The sequence below is a fragment of the Taudactylus pleione genome, unplaced genomic scaffold (genome assembly GCF_031769625.1).
Source record: "Taudactylus pleione unplaced genomic scaffold, aTauple2 ptg000010l, whole genome shotgun sequence".
Classification (NCBI taxonomy): Eukaryota; Metazoa; Chordata; class Amphibia; order Anura; family Myobatrachidae; genus Taudactylus; species Taudactylus pleione.
The window spans coordinates 9955555-9978079 of NW_028284413.1; the positions used below are offsets into that span (position 1 = coordinate 9955555).

General features: G+C 41.3%; 1 protein-coding gene across 1 annotated transcript in view; it reads right to left on the reverse strand.

The window, feature by feature from the left end:
* LOC148542685 (intestinal-type alkaline phosphatase 1-like) overlaps positions 1-22525 on the reverse strand; it is a 51192-nt gene that overhangs the window by 13063 nt on the left and 15604 nt on the right. The window contains exons 4-5 of the mRNA XM_088467439.1: positions 21750-21922; positions 19306-19440 (exon numbers count right to left, since the gene is read on the reverse strand). Of these exons, the coding sequence (XP_088323565.1) occupies positions 19306-19440; positions 21750-21922 (308 nt within the window). The remainder of the gene's footprint in view (positions 1-19305; positions 19441-21749; positions 21923-22525) is intronic.

Here is a 22525-nt window from a genome sequence, read left to right on the forward strand (position 1 = left end):
GTGTCCCCAGGCATCCCCCTTCATTCTCCACAGCCTTTCCCCTTCTCTCTCCCCAGCCAACTCTCTTTTGTGTCGCCAGGCATCCCCCTTCTACTCCTCCCCCCATATCCAGCCCCCGCAGCCCACACAGATACTTACCGTATCTTCCTGCTGTGGTGTGGCTGCGGCAGGCTCCTCAGTGAGTACAGCAATGCGGCGCGCGTGACGTCATGACGTCACGCGCGCCATGTGTAAAGGTAAACTTTATTAGTCAGCTGCTCTGTGCTCAGCTCCTCCACAGAGGACGAGGAATAGGAGGACGCAGCCCTGCAATGGAGGAGCTCCAGCCCCTGGCACACAACGAGCCTCAAGCTATCAGAGTCCCGGGTCAGAGCCATGCCGCTGCCCTCCTCCCAACACTCCCTTTCCGGGCATCCGATCTCCGGGTCCTGCAGCATACCCACACAGGCTCCCTTGCCTGAAAACACCTACATCTCTGCTCTGTCCCCCTTGGAGGCAGCCGCAGCATCGTGGGCCTGGCCTGACACCCTCAGTGCCCCAGACGAGCCTCCCCCTGGCCGGTGCAGGCGGGCGGCTACAGGGTCGTATCTACCCTGTAGCTGCAGGTGACACCACCGGGCAGCGCCCCCCTTTGGCCGCCGCCCCTGGCGAGTGCCATCCTGGCCAATGGGTAGATACGTCCCTGCTGATGCCTTCCCCTTGTATATGAGTGCTGGAATGTGAGACATGTTGGCTGGAACAGGGTTTCCATTTCCACACTGGCTTTCGTGATACAGATGTTGAGGAGTTCTGGAGCAAATTGAATATCTATTGTTTTTCCTTTAATACAGCGTACAACACTGGACTTTTTCCTGGTTTAGCTGGATATGTCATAAAAGGCCTTTAATATCCAAATATGCTGATGCAAGTTTGGCACTGCTCTCGGACGGAGTTCATAGATTACTCCAGAATTGATATATTTGAGATCAGATCTCTCATCTGCCCATTCCTATTACGTTTTTACTCCAATATCTCTGTATTGTTATCTCTATTTCTGAAGCAGCTCTGACCTCCAGTGGCCATATTGTTCTATTTTATCAAATATGTGAGATGATGTGCGTCATGTCCATTTGATACAGCTGAATGTGGTAACCCCAATACCCCTCTACATAATGCTACGATAGCTGAATGATTCTTTATATTTCTATATAATAACTATCAGAATCCCATTTGACTACACACCTGTGAATCCTTGATATAAGAGGTGCTCATCTAATTAGGTCTATCCCCTCATGGCTCCGAAAAGAATTAAAGCTGCCAAATCAGCTCCACCTGTTCATTTCTTTAGCTCTTCCTCCAACCCTACTAAAAACCGTCCCCAACAAACATCACCTGAAATTACTCCTGCTTCTCAGACCTTGACTAAATGAGTAAGCAGCCCTGCAACACATCCTCAAGAGGACTTGGATATACTAGATGGTCCAGTTACTCTGAGATCCATTCACGCTATGCTGAATTCATTTAAGATGGAAATAACTTCAGAATTAAAATCGAACATTCAAGCATTACGGGCTGATATATGTGAGGTTGGAGATCGAACTGACCACCTAGAAACCAAGATGGAAGAGCTCGTCGCATCGCATAATGATCTGATATCAGCTCATGATCTACTTCAAGAGGACCTGAATGCTATGCGTGATAAAGTGACCAACTTAGAAGATCGCTCAAGGCGCAACAACATAAAAATAAGAGTTATTCCAGATTCTGTCACAAATGCAGAACTCTACGATTATGCAACAGACCTCTTTCAGAAATTGCTTCCTACTGCCTCTTCTTCGGACCTCCTTATTGACAGGATTCACAGACTTCCTAAATCGAAACAGGCTACAGCCCATTCTCCCAAAGATACTCTTCTTATGGTACATTTCTTCCACATTAAGGAACGCATTATTAGAGCTGCTCTGCCTTCCTCATCTACAGCTGAATGTCTGGATAATCTTCAGTTGGCAACACTTGCTAGAAGACGTCTTTTCCACCCAATTACGGTGGCCCTATGCAAAGGAAATGTGCAATATAGATGGGGATTTCTTACCAAACTGATCATGTCCAGAAATGGTAAATATACCGTCATACATACACTCCCCGGAAGATGGCCCTGCTATTCTCCAGGATTGGGGCATTGCTATTGACAGTTCTCCTAATCTAGAAAAAAATATAGGTAGGAACCTGCGCTTCAATTTTATGGATGCTGCACTTCAATCCACTGAGGTGGTCACACAACACCTCACAAAATGGCATAAACAATAAAAATGGGAAAAAGGCGCAACCTTCTAGAATATAATAAACAATAAATATAAATAATCCCAATTAAAGTCCACAAAATCACTAGAGAAGTGAAAAATGTCCTCCTTCAATTTTCAGAGTGGGGTAATTCCGACAAATGAGATCCTCATAGTTGACATGCAAAAAAAGGGGAAAATCGCAATATAGCGTAATATATTGATTTTAATCACATAAAAGTTAACACAAAACGTATATCCAACATTTAAAATCCTCCACCAATATCAAAGCAGTGTACCAGAGGTGGCGGTGTATAATGCACACCCATTCACGTATAAGCCAAACAATCCAAAGTCTCCCGGGTACAACCTGGAATGACAGCTCCTGGATGTGCACTCTTTGCTTAGATGTTAAAAATCCACTGGTGCTGTGTTCCTTTCACCAACGCGTTTCAACTCCTATCTGGAGTCTTTTTCAAGGTGTATGTGGTTGTGGTTTAGTCAGTACCTTAAATATCCCCTACTACCCTCTTATAGGTTAATCTGGGTAGGAGGAGTTCAATAATATAATACATTTCTTCAAATGTGCAAATAAAACAATCATGATACCTTTATAAATATAAGCATATCTAAAAACAATTCTATAGATCTACAATAAAAATGAATAATATAAATTGCACTTTCATTCTAAAAATACATCATTCAGTGGGGACGCATCACTTCCTGTTTGTACAATACCCGGAAGTGTGCCGCTAATTCCCCCGACTTGAACCAACCTTGTGGCCTCAGCAAGGACCGCGTCAGCCTAGAAGTCCTTCCAGCAAAACAATCCCCTCCGCAGCGTCACAACCGGATGCTTTGCCAGCGCATGCCCGCCGGTACACGGGAACAAGCCTGTCCCATGTGCCAGAAGTCGGGTGCCGCAAGGCATCCGGTAGGGAGATGGTCCATACGTCACATCCGGAAAGAGCACTGCAGCGTGCTGTATGTAAACAATGCATCACTTCCGATGTAAACAGACCCACTCTTATACATAATACATAAACAGGGTAACAATAAAAAACCAGGGAACAATAAAAAATGGTGCTAAAGGAACCATTTAGGTTCAAAATCGACGTTTAATCCATTAGGTGCTAAAGTGCCAATTTCATAAATAGATTTCATCTTTGTTTTAGCTAAAGAAGTTTCCACATCTCTTTTTCTCCAATGGCCTTCTACTTGTTGGATTCCTATCACCAATTTCAAATATTTAACGGAACATTGGTGAACTTCTTTGAAATGTTTAGAGAGTGAGTGGTTTTCATATCCCTTTTTAATGTTCCTAATGTGCTCGGCCCATCTTACTCTTAAAGGCCTAGATGTTCGGCCAATATATTGGAGGCCGCAACTGCACTCAATTAAATATACACAATTCTTATTATTACAAGTGATAAAGTCACGAATCTCCTATTGTAAATTTTTTGAATTGGCACAATATTTTTCTATTTTACTTGACTGGTTCTGATGATTTTTGCACATAATACACACACCACATCTATAAAATCCTTTGCTTTTGACTCTCCCCTCTCTTTTCTTATAAATTGCTCCTTTCACTAATTTATTCTTCAAGTTGGGAGCTCTCCTATAGATAAATTTTGGATTCTTAGGGACAATAGATTTGAGTATGGGATCTTCTTCTAAAAGATGCCAGTGTTTTCTTATGATTTTTTCAACCTCCTTATGTTGTCCATTAAAAGTAGTTATAAAAGGGAGAGAAATCTCTCTTTTAACTTTTTCCTTAGTAATTAACAACTCTTCCCTATCAATATTTTATCATTTGTTCTATTACGGGATCAATGTCAGTAGTGGTGTATCCTTTAGATAAAAATTTTGATTTAAAATCTTCTGCTTGTTCTTTAAAAACTTGGACATCTGTGCAGTTCCGCCTTATCCGTCTAATTTGTCCCTTAGGGATATTGTTCAACCATAGGGGGTGGTGGTTGCTCTCAGTACTTATATAGGAGTTACTGTCAGTCGGCTTACAATAATTCCTAGTATGTAAAGTGCTACCTTGTATATATAAGACTAAATCTAAAAAACAAATTTCCTCAATACTGGATTTAAAAGATAAATCAATATTAAAAGAATTACAATTAAGTCCAGAACAAAACGTATTAAGACTGTCTAAATCCCCCTCCCATATAAATAAAATGTCATCAATAAAACGATACCATTTAAAAATGTTGAGAATAAAATTGTTATTGGTCCATATAAAATGCTCCTCCCACCATCCCATAAAAAGATTTGCATGTGCAGGGGCAAAACGTGTCCCCATGGCTGTTCCCTTCCGCTGTTGGTAAAATTTCTCATTATACCAAAAGAAGTTATTTTCCAGAATAAACTTAATACCCTCACAGACAAAGTTGATTTTACACAACGAAGAATCACTCTTGGTGAGAAAATATTTAACAGCCTCTATTCCATGGGAATGGTCAATAATAGTATAGAGCGAACTAACAGCTGTGACCAATATATAATTATCCTTCCATTTTACTTCTTTTAATTTATTTAAAACGTCAGTGGTATCTTTTAAATAAGATGGAATCTTTAAATCCTCCGGCTGTAAACAGTGATCAATAAAATGGGACAGGTTTGAGGTGGCAGAGTCTGTACCTGCCACAATTGGACGTCCTGGGGGATTAGTACAGTCCTTATGGACCTTGGGGAGAATATAGAATATTGGAATAGTAGGTTTTTCAATATACATATATTTTTCCTCATTTTCCGTTATAGCCCCTTCTATTCTATATTTTTGTAACATACTTTTGAGATTTTTATTTATTTTGTCACTAGGATTAGTTTTCAGAGGTCCATACGTCTCTCTGTCATTGAGCTGCCTCATAACTTCTTTACCATATTTAACAGAGTCCATAACTACAATTCCACCTCCCTTATCGGCGGGTTTTATCGTAATATCTGAATTTTCACTCAGATTTAATACAGCTTGTCTTTCCTTTGGGTTCATATTTCCAAATTTGCCCCATTTAGGTTGGATCCTATTTAATTCTGCCGATACAAGTTTATTGAAACTCTCTACTAAACAACCTCTTTGAAAGATGGGATTGAAAGTGGATTTGGGTTTAAAGATCTCAATTTCTTCCGACCTCTCCCCCTTTTGGCTCAAAAAATACTTCTTCAAGGAAATTTTTCTAATAAATTTCTGCAAATCCACATAGGTTTCAAATTTATTGAGTCTATTATTAGGAGCGAATGTGAGTCCCTTTTTCAAGACTATATTTTCTTCATTAGTCAGAGTGTGGTTGCTTAAATTGAAAATTTTTGTTTCTCTCAAATCATTGGGTGTAGATGTTGGAATATTAACTTTCGAAATATTCTCACTAACTTTAACTTTTTTGCTTCTACCTTTCCCTCTACATCCCCTTTTATTTATCTTCTTTTTCATATTCAGAAATGTGTTTTCTTCCCTCTCTGACTCTTTCCTAAAAAATCTTCCTTGTTCAAAATATCAAATTTGTTTTGTGTGGGTATGGAATAATTCGATCTTGAAGGGTCTCTAGCATGCCACTCATCTTTCACATAAAATTTTTCTTTGCCCTGGTTGAAGTGGTATCTATTACGGTAATTCATCCCTCTTCTTGGTATGGTGTCATGGTGATAGTTCCATTTTCTAACAGGAGTATTATACCTATCATCCCTCCATCCAGTTCTAGGTCTTTTCCAATTTTTACCAAAGTTGGAATTTCTCCTCACCCTTGCTCTATCCCCTCTCCGGTCTCTATTGTATTTGGAATATTTCTTAAAACTTCCGTATCTATCATGTTCCAATTCATCACAACTGCATATGGAATCAGCTTCATTATCTGTGTCGTAATTGACAATAGGGTTTCTGAATATATTAGACCCGCTTATATTATCATGGGGTACACTCTCTTTGTTTTCTTCTATTCCTTCCTCCCTTTCCACCTTATCCCTTAGGAATTTACGTTTTTTTCTCAGAGTGATTTCTTTCTCCTTTTTAACAATTCTGAATTCCATATTTCTTTCCATGGTCTCGCAATTTTCTGATCCCCTTAAAGGTTCAATTAGAGCAGTAAAATTCACAATTTGTTCTTCTAAATTAGCTAACTCCTTTCTTCTTTCCTGGACAATTAAGTCCATAAGAGAGAAGGAACAATCATTTAAAATTTTATTCCATCTATTTACAAATTCACCCTTCTCTAGTCTGACAGAGGGTGGTTTGTTAATTTTTAATCCTTCTGGAACTAGTTGTTCACTATGTATTTTTCCATAGTAACACTTTCCCACCATGCACGACTCTCCTTAGATAAAATATTCTCTAATTTTTTCAAAGTTTGGAATAAATCTTCCTCCGTTAAATTTGCATGATCAGTGTCTGTGGTAATATCTTCTTTACTATTAAATACAGAATTAATCAATAGTTTTCTCTGATTCCTATATTCTAGCATGATGCTGCAAGGTTCACAAGAAAGACACGGTAAAAATCTAGAAAAAAATATAGGTAGGAACCTGCACTTCAATTTTATGGATGCTGCACTTCAATCCACTGAGGTGGTCACACAACACCTCACAACATGGCATAAACAATAAAAATGGGAAAAAGGCGCAACCTTCTAGAATATAATAAACAATAAATATAAATAATCCCAATTAAAGTCCACAAAATCACTAGGGAAGTGAAAAATGTCCTCCTTCAATTTTCAGAGTGGGGTAATTCCGACAAATGAGATCCTCATAGTTGACATGCAAAAAAAGGGGAAAATCGCAATATAGCGTAATATATTGATTTTAATCACATAAAAGTTAACACAAAACGTATATCCAACATTTAAAATCCTCCACCAATATCAAAGCAGCGTACCAGAGGTGGCGGTGTATAATGCACACCCATTCACGTATAAGCCAAACAATCCAAAGTCTCCCGGGTACAACCTGGAATGGCAGCTCCTGGATGTGCACTCTTCGCTTAGATGTTAAAAATCCACTGGTGCTGTGTTCCTTTCACCAACGCATTTCAACTCCTATCTGGAGTCTTTTTCAAGGTGTATGTGGTTGGTGGTTTAGTCAGTACCTTAAATATCCCCTACTACCCTCTGATAGTTTAATCTGGGTAGGAGGAGTTCAATAATATAATACATTTCTTCAAATGTGCAAATAAAACAATCATGATACCTTTATAAATATAAGCATATCTAAAAACAATTCTATAGATCTACAATAAAAATGAATAATATAAATTGCACTTTCATTCTAAAAATACATCGTTCAGTGGGGACGCATCACTTCCTGTTTGTACAATACCCGGAAGTGTGCCGCTAATTCCCCCGACTTGAACCAACCTCGTGGCCTCAGCAAGGACCGCGTCAGCCTAGAATTCCTTCCAGCAAAACAATCCCCTCCGCAGCGTCACAACCGGACGCTTTGCCAGCGCATCCCCGCCGGTACACGGGAACAACCCTGTCCCACGTGCCGGAAGTCGGGTGCCGCAAGGCATCCGGTAGGGAGATGGTCCATACGTCCCCATGCGTTGGGGAAAGGAACACAGCACCAGTGGATTTTTAACATCTAAGCGAAGAGTGCACATCCAGGAGCTGCCATTCCAGGTTGTACCCGGGAGACTTTGGATTGTTTGGCTTATACGTGAATGGGTGTGCATTATACACAGCCACCTCTGGTACGCTGCTTTGATATTGGTGGAGGATTTCAAATGTTGGATATACATTTTGTGTTAACTTTTATGTGATTAAAATCAATATATTACGCTATATTGCGATTTTCCCCTTTTTTTGCATGTCAACGATGAGGATCTCATTTGTTGGAATTACCCCACTCTGAAAATTGAAGGAGGACATTTTTCACTTCCCTTGTGATTTTGTGGACTTTATTTGGGATTATTTATAGTTATTGTTTATTATATTCTAGAAGGCTGCGCCTTTTTCCCATTTTTATAGTTCTCCTAATCTGCCTGCTAAGTCTATACCTCAAGAGTGGTCTTCAGTGCAGAAGTGAATTGTCCAAGTGAAGTCTTTTTTGATATTTCTGATCCCTAACTGCAGTTGACGACAGTAGACTTACGCTCAATTTCATTATGTTTTTCTTCTAAATAACTACTCTATCTTTAGTCTTTATAATTAATATAATGTTGAGATTGAATCTTACTGTTATGCAATAGGAGATAGCTTTATAGATGTAATATTAGTGGTAGAATATGCCATAAATTAAGCTCTGTTGGCTTATATATACGGGATTCTTTTAGGTAATATTTGTTAGATTTATATAGTGAGGGAATTGTTCCATATATTGGGGTATTGTGTGGGTTTTTAAGCTGAGCCCGCTCTCCAACACCTCTAATTATTCTGTCACAGTGTTTTAGTGACAGAAGCTTTAGGTCCTTTATGGATGCTATTTCTGTCTATATTTTGTTATGGGTATTTTATTTATTTTTTATTTTTTATATTTACTTAATTTTATTTTATTCTTATTTTTCTTTTCATTATTTCTATTTTACTGGTGTTTATATACTTATTCCCTGTCGCAAATACCATTGTATAAGAATGATTATAGTTGTCTCATACCATATTTACATGTCTTTTTCCCATGGTTAATTTCTTAAGTATCAACGCTAAAGGTCTTAACTCCCCGCATAAGAGACGCCTAGCTCTAAAATATTTTGCAAACCAGAAAGCTGATGTAGTGGCAAGTCAGGAATCTCATTTCCTTCTACACTCTACCCCACAGTTCACTAATAACGCATATCCGGACTGCTATACTTCTTGTGGTCCGTTTAAAAGGAAAGGGGTAGCAATATTATTGAGTAGATCCTGTTCATTCAAATTGGAAAACAAATGGGCAGACTGTAACGGTAGATATCTCATTTTAGTTGGGAAGATCGGTCCTAAATATGTAACTCTCGTGTCTGCATACGCTCCTAATACTAGACAACCTCGTTTTCTTAAAACATTTCTACTTAAAATTCAGGAGATTAAAAAGGGAGCCTTGTTTCTTATGGGAGATTTTAATCTTGCACCAGATCCTAAACTAGCCAAATCTTCTTCCCTGGACAAACAGTCACTCAACACAGCCCGTTCTCTTGCTTCCTCCTTTTCGCACCTTCTTGCGGAGTTTGATCTATATGACGTGTGGCGGATTAAAAACCCAGGAACTCACGGCTACACTTTTTATTCTGCGGTACATAAATCATATTCCAGGATAGATTTGCTTTTAACTGATAAATGGTCTCTTCAGTTTATATCTCAGATTAATATTTTGCCAATCACCTGGTCTGATCATGCCCCTTTACTATGGTCCTGGTCCCCTTTTTCTAACTCCCCTTGTCTTAGTCCTTGACGCTTACAGGAATATATTCTATTAGATAATGAAGATTCACATATTCTACAAGAAGCGTTGACTTCTTATATTGAAATAAATTTACCTAATGACACTTCTGTAACAAACCACTGGTGTGCCCTTAAAGCAGTTATGAGAGGTGCTGCTATACAAGCTGCAGTTAAGATTCGGAAAACCACTCAGGCTTATCTTGCATACCAATCTGATCTTTTAAAATTGGAGAAGCAGCATAAACAACAGCCATGGGACTCTTTGGTCTTTTCTGCCCTACTTGAGGCTAGGAAAAAATTAATAACTTACATCTCTCCCAGGTTCAACATGCTATTACTAAACTAAATCAAAAGTTTTATTCCCTTGGTAATAGAGCTAATCGACTACTGGCGTGTAAACTTAGGGGAAAAAATTCTATTAACTGGATCAAATCTTTGTCTGGTCCTAATGGACTTATAACTGGCAACCCTAAAGATATCGCTCAATATTTTGCCTCTTACTACGAAAAACTCTATAACCTCAACCAAGACTCTTCTATTCCTCAACCTTCTGAAACCTTGATCAATTCTTTCCTAGACTCTGTTAACCTGCCTCGTCTCTCCTCTTTAGATTCTGAAGCATTATGTTCTCCCCCTAAAGAAATGTTAGAGGCACAAATTATTACTATACCTAAGCCTGGCAAGGATCCGACACTCTGTCAAAATGATAGGCCTATAGCTTTGTTAAACTCTGATGTTAAAATATATGCAAAACTAATTGCTAACAGATTAAATCCTATTCTTCCTGACTTTCTCTGGACGCAGAGAAAGCTTTTGACCGGCTTCATTGGCTCTTTATGTCTCGGGTTCTTGCTAGGTTTGGTTTCTCAGGTTTGTTTTTGAAAGCTATTCTAACCCTGTACACTTCAGCTCGCGTCTATAGCAACGGTTTTCTTTCTAATAGCTTTAGGACTAGACAGGGATGCCCCCTTTCGCCTTTGGTATTCCCTCTAGTCATGGAACCGCTCGCTGATGTCTTTTTGCTGACGATGTACTTTTATTTATCACAAAACCGGACACTTCTCTTCCAGCTCTTCATACTATCCTTCAAGAATACTCTGCGGCTTCATACTACAAATTAAATACCTCTAAAACGGAAGTATTAGCATACAATATTGATCAGCCTGCTTTAAGTTCACTTCAGAGTAGCTATCCCTATGCTTGGCAGTCCTCAAGTCTTACATATCTGGGCATAAAAATCCCTTTAAAACTACAAGATGCCATACTGTATAATTATCAGCCCCTCCTAGAACAATTCTCAGCACTTACTAAAATGTGGGTAAATTATGAAATATCTTGGATGGGACGCCTTGCCACCGTAAAAATGATGTTATGCCTAAATTCCTCTATTTATGTAGAGCCATTCCATTTTTAGTCCCAATAAGCTTTCTGAATACATTTTATTCAGTCCTCTCTCTATTTATTTGGAATGGTAAATGTCCTCGTATGGCTAGAACTCGATTGTGTAGATCCAAGGCCGCAGGGGGGTTGGTGGCTCCCAACCATGAACTCTATCAGTATGCCTGTCTCCTAGATCAGATGAAAGACTGGTTGTCCCCTCTGCCATCTAAACCATGGGTAGCCATCGAATTTTCTATTTGTTCCAATTTCCCCCTACGGGCTGCTATCTGGGTTAAACCTGCTGATAGGCCCTCTCAATTTCTTGCTTCCAGAAGTGTTTCTGATACCCTTAAAGTTTGGGACAAATTGATTGGTGCCCAGGGTGAATTTTCCCTTCCATCTTCTAGCATCTCCATATTGGCACTCTCAAAATTAATCCATGACCTCTCTTTGACTAATTGGCATGAATGTGGTATCCTAACGGAATTGGTATGAAATACCGCCGGCCGCATGGCCAGCGGTTCGATTCCCGTCAGCGGCAGCCCGACATGAGCAGAGATCCCGGCAGCAGAAGCCCGACAGCGCTGGAAATCCCGATCGTGGATAGGGAAGTATAGACTAACCTAACCCCCCTAACCCTCCTTAGGGGTGCCTAACCCTAACCTCCCCCCCAAGTGCCTAACCCTAATCCCCCCTCTAAGTGCCTAAAACTAACCACCCCCTTCCCCGCTGCCTAAACCTAAGTCCCCCGGGGGGTGCCTAACCCTAAGTCCCCCCCGGGGGTGCCTACCCTAACCCTCCCTCCCCCTAGCCTAACCCTAACCCTCCCGGGGGGTGCCTAACCCTAAGTCCCCCCCGGGAGCCCTAAACCTAACCCTCCCCCCCGCGGCTGTCCGCTCGCGGCGCCCGGCATCACTACGATCAGGATGCCGGGCGCCGGTCTTCCGGCGTCGGGGAATGCCGGGCGTCTACATATAGACGCCCGGCATTTCACCCTTGCCGGGATATGACAGTCGGGAAGCCGGCTGCCGGTATTTAGGCAGTCGGCTTCCCGATTGCATACCATCCTAACAGCTAAACATCTATATATAGATCAACAACTTAAATCATTCCAACAACTTCGAGATTAATATGATATCCCTAAGAAAGATTTCTTTAAATACTTGCAGGTGAGGCATTAGATACTCTCCAATTCTTCTTTGTCATGTCCCCTTCCCTCTCCTCCTCCATACATACTTTCTAAATTTGCTACTGCTGATCATAAAGGGGGTATCACTATGTGGTATAATATGCTATTATCGCCTCTAGAAGATGGTAGGCTCTCTATACAATCCAGATGTGAATCAGAACTTAATATTTCTCTGACAGACGAGTATTGGATTACTCTATTTACAAATATTTTTAAAATGTCTAAGTGTTTAAACCACTCAGAAATGTTATTTAAGTTATTGCATGGTCTATATTACACTCCAGTTAAATTACACAATATTTGTCCTGATTCCTCTAAGTTTTGTTGGAGGAATTGTGGAAATGAGGGCACCCTTCTACATACTGTATATTCTGGTCTTGCCCCGTGATCCTTTCTTTATGGATGGAGGTATTTCAGTTGATTACCCAGATCACAGGGGAGGCCCTTCCACAGTTGCGTGAAACTGCTCTCTTACATTATTTCCCCCTTTCAGTGCACAATAGTAATAAAAAATTTATTGGGCATATCTTTATAGCTACTAGAGCGGCTTTGGCACAATTTTGGAGGAGATCTGATCCCCCCCTTCTCTCGACAATAATCTCCAAGATCCAGAGAAGTTTTGAAATGGAAACTTTTGGGTTCAAATATTCTATTTTATCTTCATCCCCTTTGAGTCAGTGGCGACCTTGGTTTGATTTCTATGATGCTCACAAATCAAAGACATCTCCTATTAGTATTGTCCGTGTTTCACATTGATAATACATGTAATACGGTGGTTGTATTTCTTTATCTTTATTAGTGATTGTAATGTGTATGTGTTACTATTTTTCTCTTTATTTTCTTTTTATTTCTTTTTCTTTTATTTTCTTTTCTATCTTATCTCCAATTTTATTGATTTGTTATTATGTTCATTACTACTATATTTTAATTTTTTGCTCTGTATAGTAGATTTCTGTATTGATATATATGATCTGTATTGAAAATTTTTCACTAATAAAAATACTTGAGTTGAAAAACAGACCTTTAGCAAGCACCTGCAATCCTAAAAACACCTGACACATCCCTGCAGACCCCTAAGAAGGCTATTTCACTAGTTTTAATGCTTGTCCCCCCACTTTGTACTTTTTTGCCCTCAAAATGAAAGTACTTTTTTGGGGTGTTAAGTTTTTTCCCTGGATTTTTTGATGCAGTTGTCCTTTGGGGGGCTGTCCCAATGGTTCTAAATGGTTTCCCCATGTTTGTACTTAAAATAAAAATTGTGCACTTCTGTTCTCCTACTGTTCTTAGGCGAATCTTTGTCACCTATTACTGTACATTGCATTGACTTTCTGTGTAGGTGAAAACCGTCTGGAATTGAATTTGGAGATAACTTCCGACCACACGAAAAGCCCTGATCCATGATACATTTCCGCGGAAAATGGCTTTTCGCTTCTAATTGAATACGCCCCTTGGTCAGCACAACTTTTTTAAACAAAGACAGTCTTATTGGAGCCCTCTGTCCCTCAACATCTGCTGACAGGGACATCGTTCAATGTACAGTCTCAACTAACACTTTCCTAGATGGCTGGGAGGGATTCTTTGAAGCAAAAGCATTAATGAGAACATTTTAAATAGAAGGAACAAAAACGCACACTAACCTATAAGAACTGAGAGTAGTTAAATTATCTAGTAAAGCCCTAGTTCCACTCACAGGTATTGTTACTTTGAAAATAATTAGAAAATTGAACACCAGTCTTTTATTAAAATAATATGGGAGGTACACAATCCAAACCCTGTGTAGTTGCTGCTACAGAAATCTGGACCTGCACCTTATAAGAACAAGTTCATATTGCCACCATACCTCCCAGGAGAGGTAAACTAGTCATTGCCAGACTGAAAACTTTCTCTAACCTCCACAAGCCCAAAGCTTGCCTCATTTCACAAAATACAACTAACAAAGGAAGGTGTAGACATACTTCTAAGTTATGTTTTTTTTAATCTCTTTATTTATTACAGGTAGATAGCAATAAATAAGAAAAGAAAAATTATATACAGCCATAAAAAAAAGATAATAAAAGGTGTCAAACTACCCTGTTTGTGATTTTGCATACTTCTAAGTTTTAATCCATCTACTGCACAGACGCAATGGTTTGTATCCAGAATCTGGTTGTTCCATTGGGAGAGCCGGACACTTCTTTATGCCTTTCCTCCCCAGTACTATAACTGTCTTACAGAAAATAAAGGCTGACTGAGTCAAGAATATTCTAGTTTCTTCCTAATTTGGCCACAAAGGACTTGCTCAAACTATATTGTACAAGGGTTCTTACAGAACTACATTGAGGAGACATCAGACTTAGGGAGGTAGTAGTTGCTTCTGCTAATGAACTAACACCCAGGGCCGGATTAACAATGGGGCGGGTGGAGCTACAGCTCCAGGCCCACCCACAAAAATAGGCCCACAGGATCCTCTGCAGTTTTGACATTGTCACCACTAACAGCCGCACTGCAAAGCCATTTACCTCCGGCTTTGCTAGGCTATGCCCAACCAGCCCCGGCCGTCCAGAAGCTCTGCAATGGTTGGATATCAGAAGCACCACCCAGGTGTCCAAAGCACTGCCCGTTCAACCAGCTCTATGAAGCCCCGTCCATTTGTTTACATCTGTCGAAGCCCCTCCCACCCACTGCACTTAAGCCCCGCCTAAAGAGCCCTGCACATTCACTTTCCACAATCCCTCCCTCCTCAGCAACTCATTTGGTGGGCACCTGGTTCCAGGCACTAAAAATATATGAAAAGTGGAGCCACAAAGAACTGTCTCGAGAAGACCTGATTAATGGTAGCTGGCTGAGAAACACATGGGCACTTGGCAGCTATAACCATCTGTGAGGTGAAGTCTACATTAATCTAGCAAGTCAGTCACAGTGTAATGTCTGGTGCTGCTCTTCTTTGTGTGATATGACCTTCCCCTGGGGCTGTCTATCTATCTATCTATCTATCTATCTATCTATCTATCTCTCTCATATCTATCTATCTCATATCTATCTATCTCATATCTATCTATCTATCTCATATCTATCTATCTATCAATCGATATAGGCTTATATATTATTCCTGAGTGCTGCAAATTTGATGTATGTATGGATTTATTTTGGGGGCACCGTCAGACGGTAACTTTTTTACGGGAGTGCCGGACCTGCTGCAGTGTGTATATATGGGATGTACTACCAGTGCCAAAATCCCGGCACCAGTATCCCAACCGTTGGCATCCCAAAAGTAAGTATTGTGGTGCAGGGGGAGGGTAGTGTTAGCTAGCGATGTTAGGCACTAGGGGAAGGGTTAGGCACCAGAGAGGGAGGGTTAGGGTGTGGGGAGGGGGTGTTTGGTTTAGGGGGAGGTTAGGTTTAGGCACTAGGGGAGGAGGTTAGGCACCGGGGAGGGTAGGTTAGGGTAGGGGTTAGAAAAGTACTCACCACAGCGACCTATGGGTGTCGGTATTCAGGCTGTCGGGATGCCGCTGTCTGTATTAAGACCAACGGCATCCCGACAGCTGGGATATCATACCCAACCTGAATATATATGTATATATAAAATAAATATATATACATACACACACATATGTATTTCCTATCCTCCTCTGTCCCACCCCGTCTCTATTCCCACTCCCCTCTTCTTCTGCCATGCCGGCCCCAACATACAGGACTGGGGTTCTAGACCAAGTGGAGTCCAGGCCGAGATTTGGTGCTACCCCCTTCATACACCATCTGCCACCCTAAGCTAAGTACACACTAGATGATATTTTGGATGATTTATCATTTTGGGATGAATCGGAATGACAAATTGTCCACATCATCCAGTGTGTATGCACTATTGCGTGCTCCTGTGCATCTTTCGTCGCATGATCAGATCCGCCTGCAGTGCAGGACAATCTGGATATATGGTGGCCAACACCATGGTTCTGGATACGGCAGGGGAACAATATATCTGCTGGTCATACACCAGATCGTACAGTGTGTTACGAACCGCACGATTTATATCGGGCCATCGCTGAGTACACACATTGTCTAGTGTACTCCTTCTAAAATCCTGGGGATGCTTAATATTTGCAGTGGCACACTATAGGCCCTTCATGAATTTCAGCTCCAGGCCTATGTAAACCTTAATCTGGCACTGCTAACACCCTGCACAAGGGCCAGATACCTTTAGATAAGACAAGAATTAAATGATTGGAAGAACTCTTAAATCTTATGACTCAGGGCCTGATTCAACTTCAGACGGAATTGCAAAGCTGCTCGCAGGCTATAGATATATGATGTATTCTCACAAGCAGCTTTGCATTTCCGTCTGTGCCGATATGGTAATGCAGCAGGAGGCATTACGTATCCAAGCTCCGTTGTCCAACGTAGCATCGGATAATCTGCGTACCATCAGTCGGCAAAGATGACCCATGGGGTCACGCTGCCGGCCGCCGTAGTTGAGATGAAGAAGCCAGGAAATCTCCATCAGCCAACGGAGATCCTGGCTTTTTCCCTCCCTCCCAACGGCAGCGACACGGCCCCCTACCCTCCCACAAACGGCAGCTGACTGTCAATCACTGACAGTCTGCGAGCAGGATCGCAGACCCATTCTGAGCATATGCAGAACGGGTCATGCGCCTCCGCTGATTCCCGAACATCAGGAATCTACGCTCAGCAGTGCACTAGCATGAACTGCTGAATCAGGTCCTCAGTCCTTAGCTTGATTATCGATCTAGCAAAAACAGATTGGCACCTTATCCTGATTATGAACAGTTGGGATAGAAGCAGTTACAGATTGAGGCATTCCACCTATATCTCAGCCAGGTTGATTGAGTAATTGGTTTCAAGGTGTCTTTATAAGGCTGTCTCACTGGCTGGTATAGCATGAGTCGCTTAGGTTCTGTTCTCTGTATCTGTTTGGGTCTATTTCTCTCAACTGTTTAAAGTTTAATTATTAATTAATGTCATAAATCCTATTAAACCTTCGCGTCTGGGATCCGTTTAGGCAAGCTTGGCAAAAATATTGGCTTGGCATCTGTTGCTGACTGCCTCAGATGACATATAGCTACCATTCCCAGCTCGACGAGTATAGCTACATTAATGCCAGATTTACAGTTAGACTCTTGGGCCAGTAGCAGTTTTCCTACATTGGGAGATGTTCTGTCTGATAATGGGCTTTGCCCGTTTTCATATTTACAGTCAGCTTATAATATCCTGGACTTCTATAAATGGGCTACAGACATAGGAGTCTCCAGGCATGCAGAGGACGCAGTTGCTAATTTATGGACACCCAGAAAACAGTGTTTAAATGGTCTGACATGTCTGCGTTTTCCTAACCACCTCTGTTTCCTTTCCCAAATGCTGACTACCTGTCACTCAAATTCCAAATGAATCCTCTATGAGTAAGTGATCGCAAAAAATCACTGCACATGCGGCTTTCATGTATGCGCAATTGCTAAAAATAACTCAAACTGCGTAAATATTGGCATTGCGTGCGGGTCTGAATCAGGTCCAATCTCTGCAATTAAGACACTGGATTCAGAATTCCATACCTGCCCCCTTAAGGAAGCCAACGTTCCCAGGATATACACTAGCATGGATCACTTCACCTACTCACAAAGGGGGATTACCTGGTGGTATCGTTCCCAATATATGGAAGTTAAACAGGAGAAATATGTCTGTCATACTAAATGGGAGCATGACCTGTCTCAGCCAATTTCTTAGGGGACTTAGGGTTAGGCCACCCCCCGGGAGGGTTAGGGTAGGGAAAGGGGGGTTTAGGGTTAGGCACCCCTCCCCCGGGAGGGTTAGGTATAGGCTGCGGGGAGGGGGGTTAGGTTTAGGCACTGGGTGGGGAGGTTATGGTTAGGCACCACTAAGGGAGGGTTAGGGTAGGGAAAGGGGATTTCGACCCGTCGGGATGCCGTTGTCGGTATTTGATCCAGCGGCTAAACAGCCACCGGCATTACATACCAATTCCTTTCCAGATATTGTTGGAGAAATTGTAAGCAGGTGGGGACATGTTTCATATTTGTTGGAATTGTCCGCGCTTGCAGCTAATTTGGGCAGAGGTCTTTACGTTAATAAGAGAAGTTACAGGAGTAACTGTACCTGTTGACCAATTAGTAGCTCTGTTTCACTTTTATCCTGGGGAAATGACACCGGGGGACAAGTATATTATGGGCCATATTTTGGTGGCCACAAAAGCTGCCATTGCTCAATTTTGGAGGACCGCTGCTGTGCCCAGTTTAACAGTTATTGAGAATAAGATTCAGGAATACTTTAACTTTGATACTCCTCCTCATTATCCCCTCTTATGAAACGGCTCAGATGGAGTGTGTATCGAGAGGCGCAGGGACATATATAGCATATAGGATGTAGTCATGATGCCGATAGACGGGATGCTGGCTGTTCCCAACCCTATATGGGATGTAGTTATGATGCAGGCGGACAGGATGCCGGCTGATGAAAATGCGGCAACGGAACTAAACATGGGCGCCTAAATCCCGACGCCAGTTTAGATACCAATGCTGGAATCCTTACAGTCGGCATTCCAAACATAAGTATAGTGGGCTCGTGTTAGGTGTTAGCTGCGGAGGGGGGTTAGGTTTAGGCACCACAGGGGGGGGTGGTTTAATATTAGGTTACAGACAAGGGGGGTTAGGTTTAGGCACCACTGGGGGGGAGGTTAGGGTTAGGCACTAAGGGGGGGTTAGGTTCAGGCACCCTGGGGGGAGGGTTAGGTTTAGACACCAACAGTGTGGGCAGGGTTAGGGTGCAAGAAGGGAGGGCTAGGGTTAGAGGCTGAAGGAGGGAGGGTTAGGATACTTACGTACCCCTGTCGGGATACTGAGCATCGGGATGCTGCTGTCGGTATTTTGACAGCTGGCATCCCAACTGCCGGTATTTCATACCCAACCCCTTGCAAGTATGTGTATCATCGCTACATCTCAAGTGTTCTGCACTTTAGGCCAATATGAACAAAGAAGTTAGATATCCCTTCCCTGGGCCTCAACCCAACCTGTATTCTGTTCCCTTTGCTCTCTTTTCCTTTCTCTATCCCTTTTATAATTTGTAAGTGAAACTCTCAATAAAAAACTAATGTGTAAATAAATAAATAAAAATAAATTACCTCTCTCTTACTCAGCCATATATTTGTTAGGTTCGCACCATCCTTGCGTACACCTTCATTTTGTGAACTAGATGGATATTCTGGGTCAGGTGTCCCCCGAGGACTCATGTAGGCTCTTCCCCCTCCTAATATCACCTGCAGGGAAAAACATGATGAAAACGGTGAATTATTCTGATAGGTCACGTATACAGACACACAAACAGATGAAAAAAAATAAGAGATATAGATATATACTGTATATATATATATATATATGTGGTGGAGACGGCGGTACTCACAGGACTTCCAGTAAGTTAAATCATAGGATGCTTAGACCTAAGCATCCTATGATTTAACTTACTGGAAGTCCTGTGAGTGTCGCCGTCACCACTACATATATTGCACGGAGGATATTACCCCCAGGGAGGGCACCAAGGCAAAGTTTAGTTTTTTAACGTGGAGTGCCGGTATTCTCTCTCTATAAATATATATATCTCATTTACTATTGTGTCCGTCTAGTGCTGGCGCAGTGAGAGCTGGAGGGCCATGCCCCCACCTCCTCGGGGTGATGCAGAGTTAAGTCAACTCCTAAAATAACATATAGAAAGATAGATTATTTCTGTGGTGCTGGCCAGCGGCAAATGTGTGTAATAAACCTTTTCTTGAGGATATAAATATTCCATCATTTCACAATGAGCTATATAAAACACTGTCCATCTGGTAGTATATTCAGGTTTATAAAGGTTATCATTTATTTAATAATCAGAGAACAGCAGAGAAATGTCCTGGAGTTTGTACTTCTATTGTGGACATAAAACATTCAAATTGCTGGATTCAAATAGTTCACTTCAGTTGCAGTGATAATAGTTACTAAAAAGCACATGGCATTTATTTAAACAAAAAATTATTAAATAAAAAAAATAACAAAAGTGTAAAAAAAAAATAAAGCATAAAATAAAATCTAAAAACTAGGTATCTGACATAAATCAATCTGAAACACATTTTGCGGTAACATCTGCTTCTTCAGCCAGCGAAAAAGTGGAGGTAAAAAAGAGACAGTGGGATAAGGAGAGACAGGATTAGGGAGGAAAGAAGAGATTGGAAGCGAGAGGAAGAGAGAAGAGCAACAACAGTTAGTAACCTAGCAAATGCTAGCAAATGACAATTCCGAAATACCAGTACATAAATATGTGAGAAAATTCAGAGGCACTCTGTGAATGATGGTATCAAAGGGAATTTAGGGCCTGATTCAGACCCGGACGATAAGATGCGCTCGCATTGAGCGGTTTTTCGCAATCTGCGCATGCGTATGAGATGCAATGCGCATGTGCGAACCAGTCATTGCGATGGCAAAGTGATCGCCATTAGCCCGCAGTTGGGTCGCTATTTTGAGTGACAGATAGTGCCGTTTGTGGGTGGTAACGGGAAGATGCTTGTAAACGGGGGTGTGGATGTGCGAACGCAGGCGTGCCCGACCGTCAGAACGGCGTTTAATGGGTGTGCATAATTAGCAAAGTAGCGTCATTACAAACGTGACTGGGTTGTATATTAGCCTGAACTGCTCGCAATGTTGTGGAGGGCAAAGGCTACCACAAGCACTGCTAGCAGCTCCGATGGCTCTCGTTGGTCCAGATTAATCCTGCAACTGCCGGAGATGACGTGTGTTGCGAGTGGCAAAGGGGCGTCTTTATACAGGTGCGAGCAGATAGTGCGGTCGCTTGCTATTACTTAGTGGGCGGCTTTACGCGATGCAGTGCGAGCACATGATTTAAATAGCCGGCTCCTTTTAGCCAGCGAGCGGATGCAAATAGCGTCCATGTCTGAATCAGGCCCTCATTCCACACAACAGTAACACAGTACCAACAATTCAAGACCTGTTGATATCTTTTTAAATTTGAAAGAGAGATCTAACAGGTCTTGAAATGTTCCTGCAACTGTTGTGTTGAATAAATTTCCTCTGATACTTTTCCTTCCTGGAGTACCATCTAATTTTACACTGGCACCAAAGGTTGCTGTCTTAAGACAGCATTTTTCATACATTAATATATACATATTTTTTTTATTTGTAATTAATCAATTGTGGAACTTGTAGCTTCCAGAATAGAAGTGTAATGTTTTAGTAACTTTCAAGTAGTGTTATATGGATAAAGTGATACTGTTGCTATTATTAAAGACATTGGGGCCTATGTATCAAAGCTTGATGAAAGATAAAATTGTGAGTGATAAATCACCAACCAATCAGCTTCTAATTTACATTTTGTAGGCTGTGTTTGAAAAATAACAGTTGTGATCTGATTGGTTAATACTTTTTCTCTCAGAATTTTATCTCTCATCAAGCTTTGATACATAGGCCCCATATCTCCTTACCACTAATGAAGACAACAATCTGTCAATTCCTACTAATAAAGTTATATCTGTTTAATCTATTGATGTTTCACCATAGCCCACAAGTTTTTTATAATTACATTAATATCTGTGTTTTCTACTAGCTGGTATGCAATGTCCTTGCAGCCACTGTCAATCATACTTTGAGTCATCTCATTGTCTGAATACCAATCCCTATCGGCACTATGGGCATACGCAGCAGCTGGAGAGGCATGTTGGACACGGGTTGTTGTCACAATACCAACAGATTTACCTGTAAATACACATAATTTAAAAATGTAAACAAAATTGCAGGTATAAAGAAAAGAGGACAGAGCCTGATTAATGTGTCATGAGGCCCTAGCCAAAATACTGTAAATACAATAAAATAAAAATAGAAACAGGTTACAGAAATTCAGCAGCAACAAACCCACAGGACCTAAAACCATAGCCTAGGTTACATAATGGAGTGGCAGGCATAAATTGGTCAACTCCATTAATACAGTAATGTACACTGTGTAAGATGGGAGAAAAGGCTATTCCATTTTATTACTTTAACGCAAATCAAAGCTGATGGAGTGCTCAACCATTATTCAGCCCCGGTCATCCCTCCTACCGTTAAGTGGGAGTTTTTTTGTTTTGTATTATTGAGGTCTATTCATTATCACTTAATTTCTATAAAAGCAGGTAAAAATTTTAATTTTCACCTACTTTTGTGAAAATTAAGGATCAGGGCTATTCATTATAAAGGTAATGCGGGACATATCACTGATACCTCTGGCTTACCAACCCCAATCTGTCCCGCTGTCCCCATCAGTGGCGTAAGTAGGGCATGGCGAGCAGGGCACATGCCCTGGGCACCATGGCAAGCCCTGCA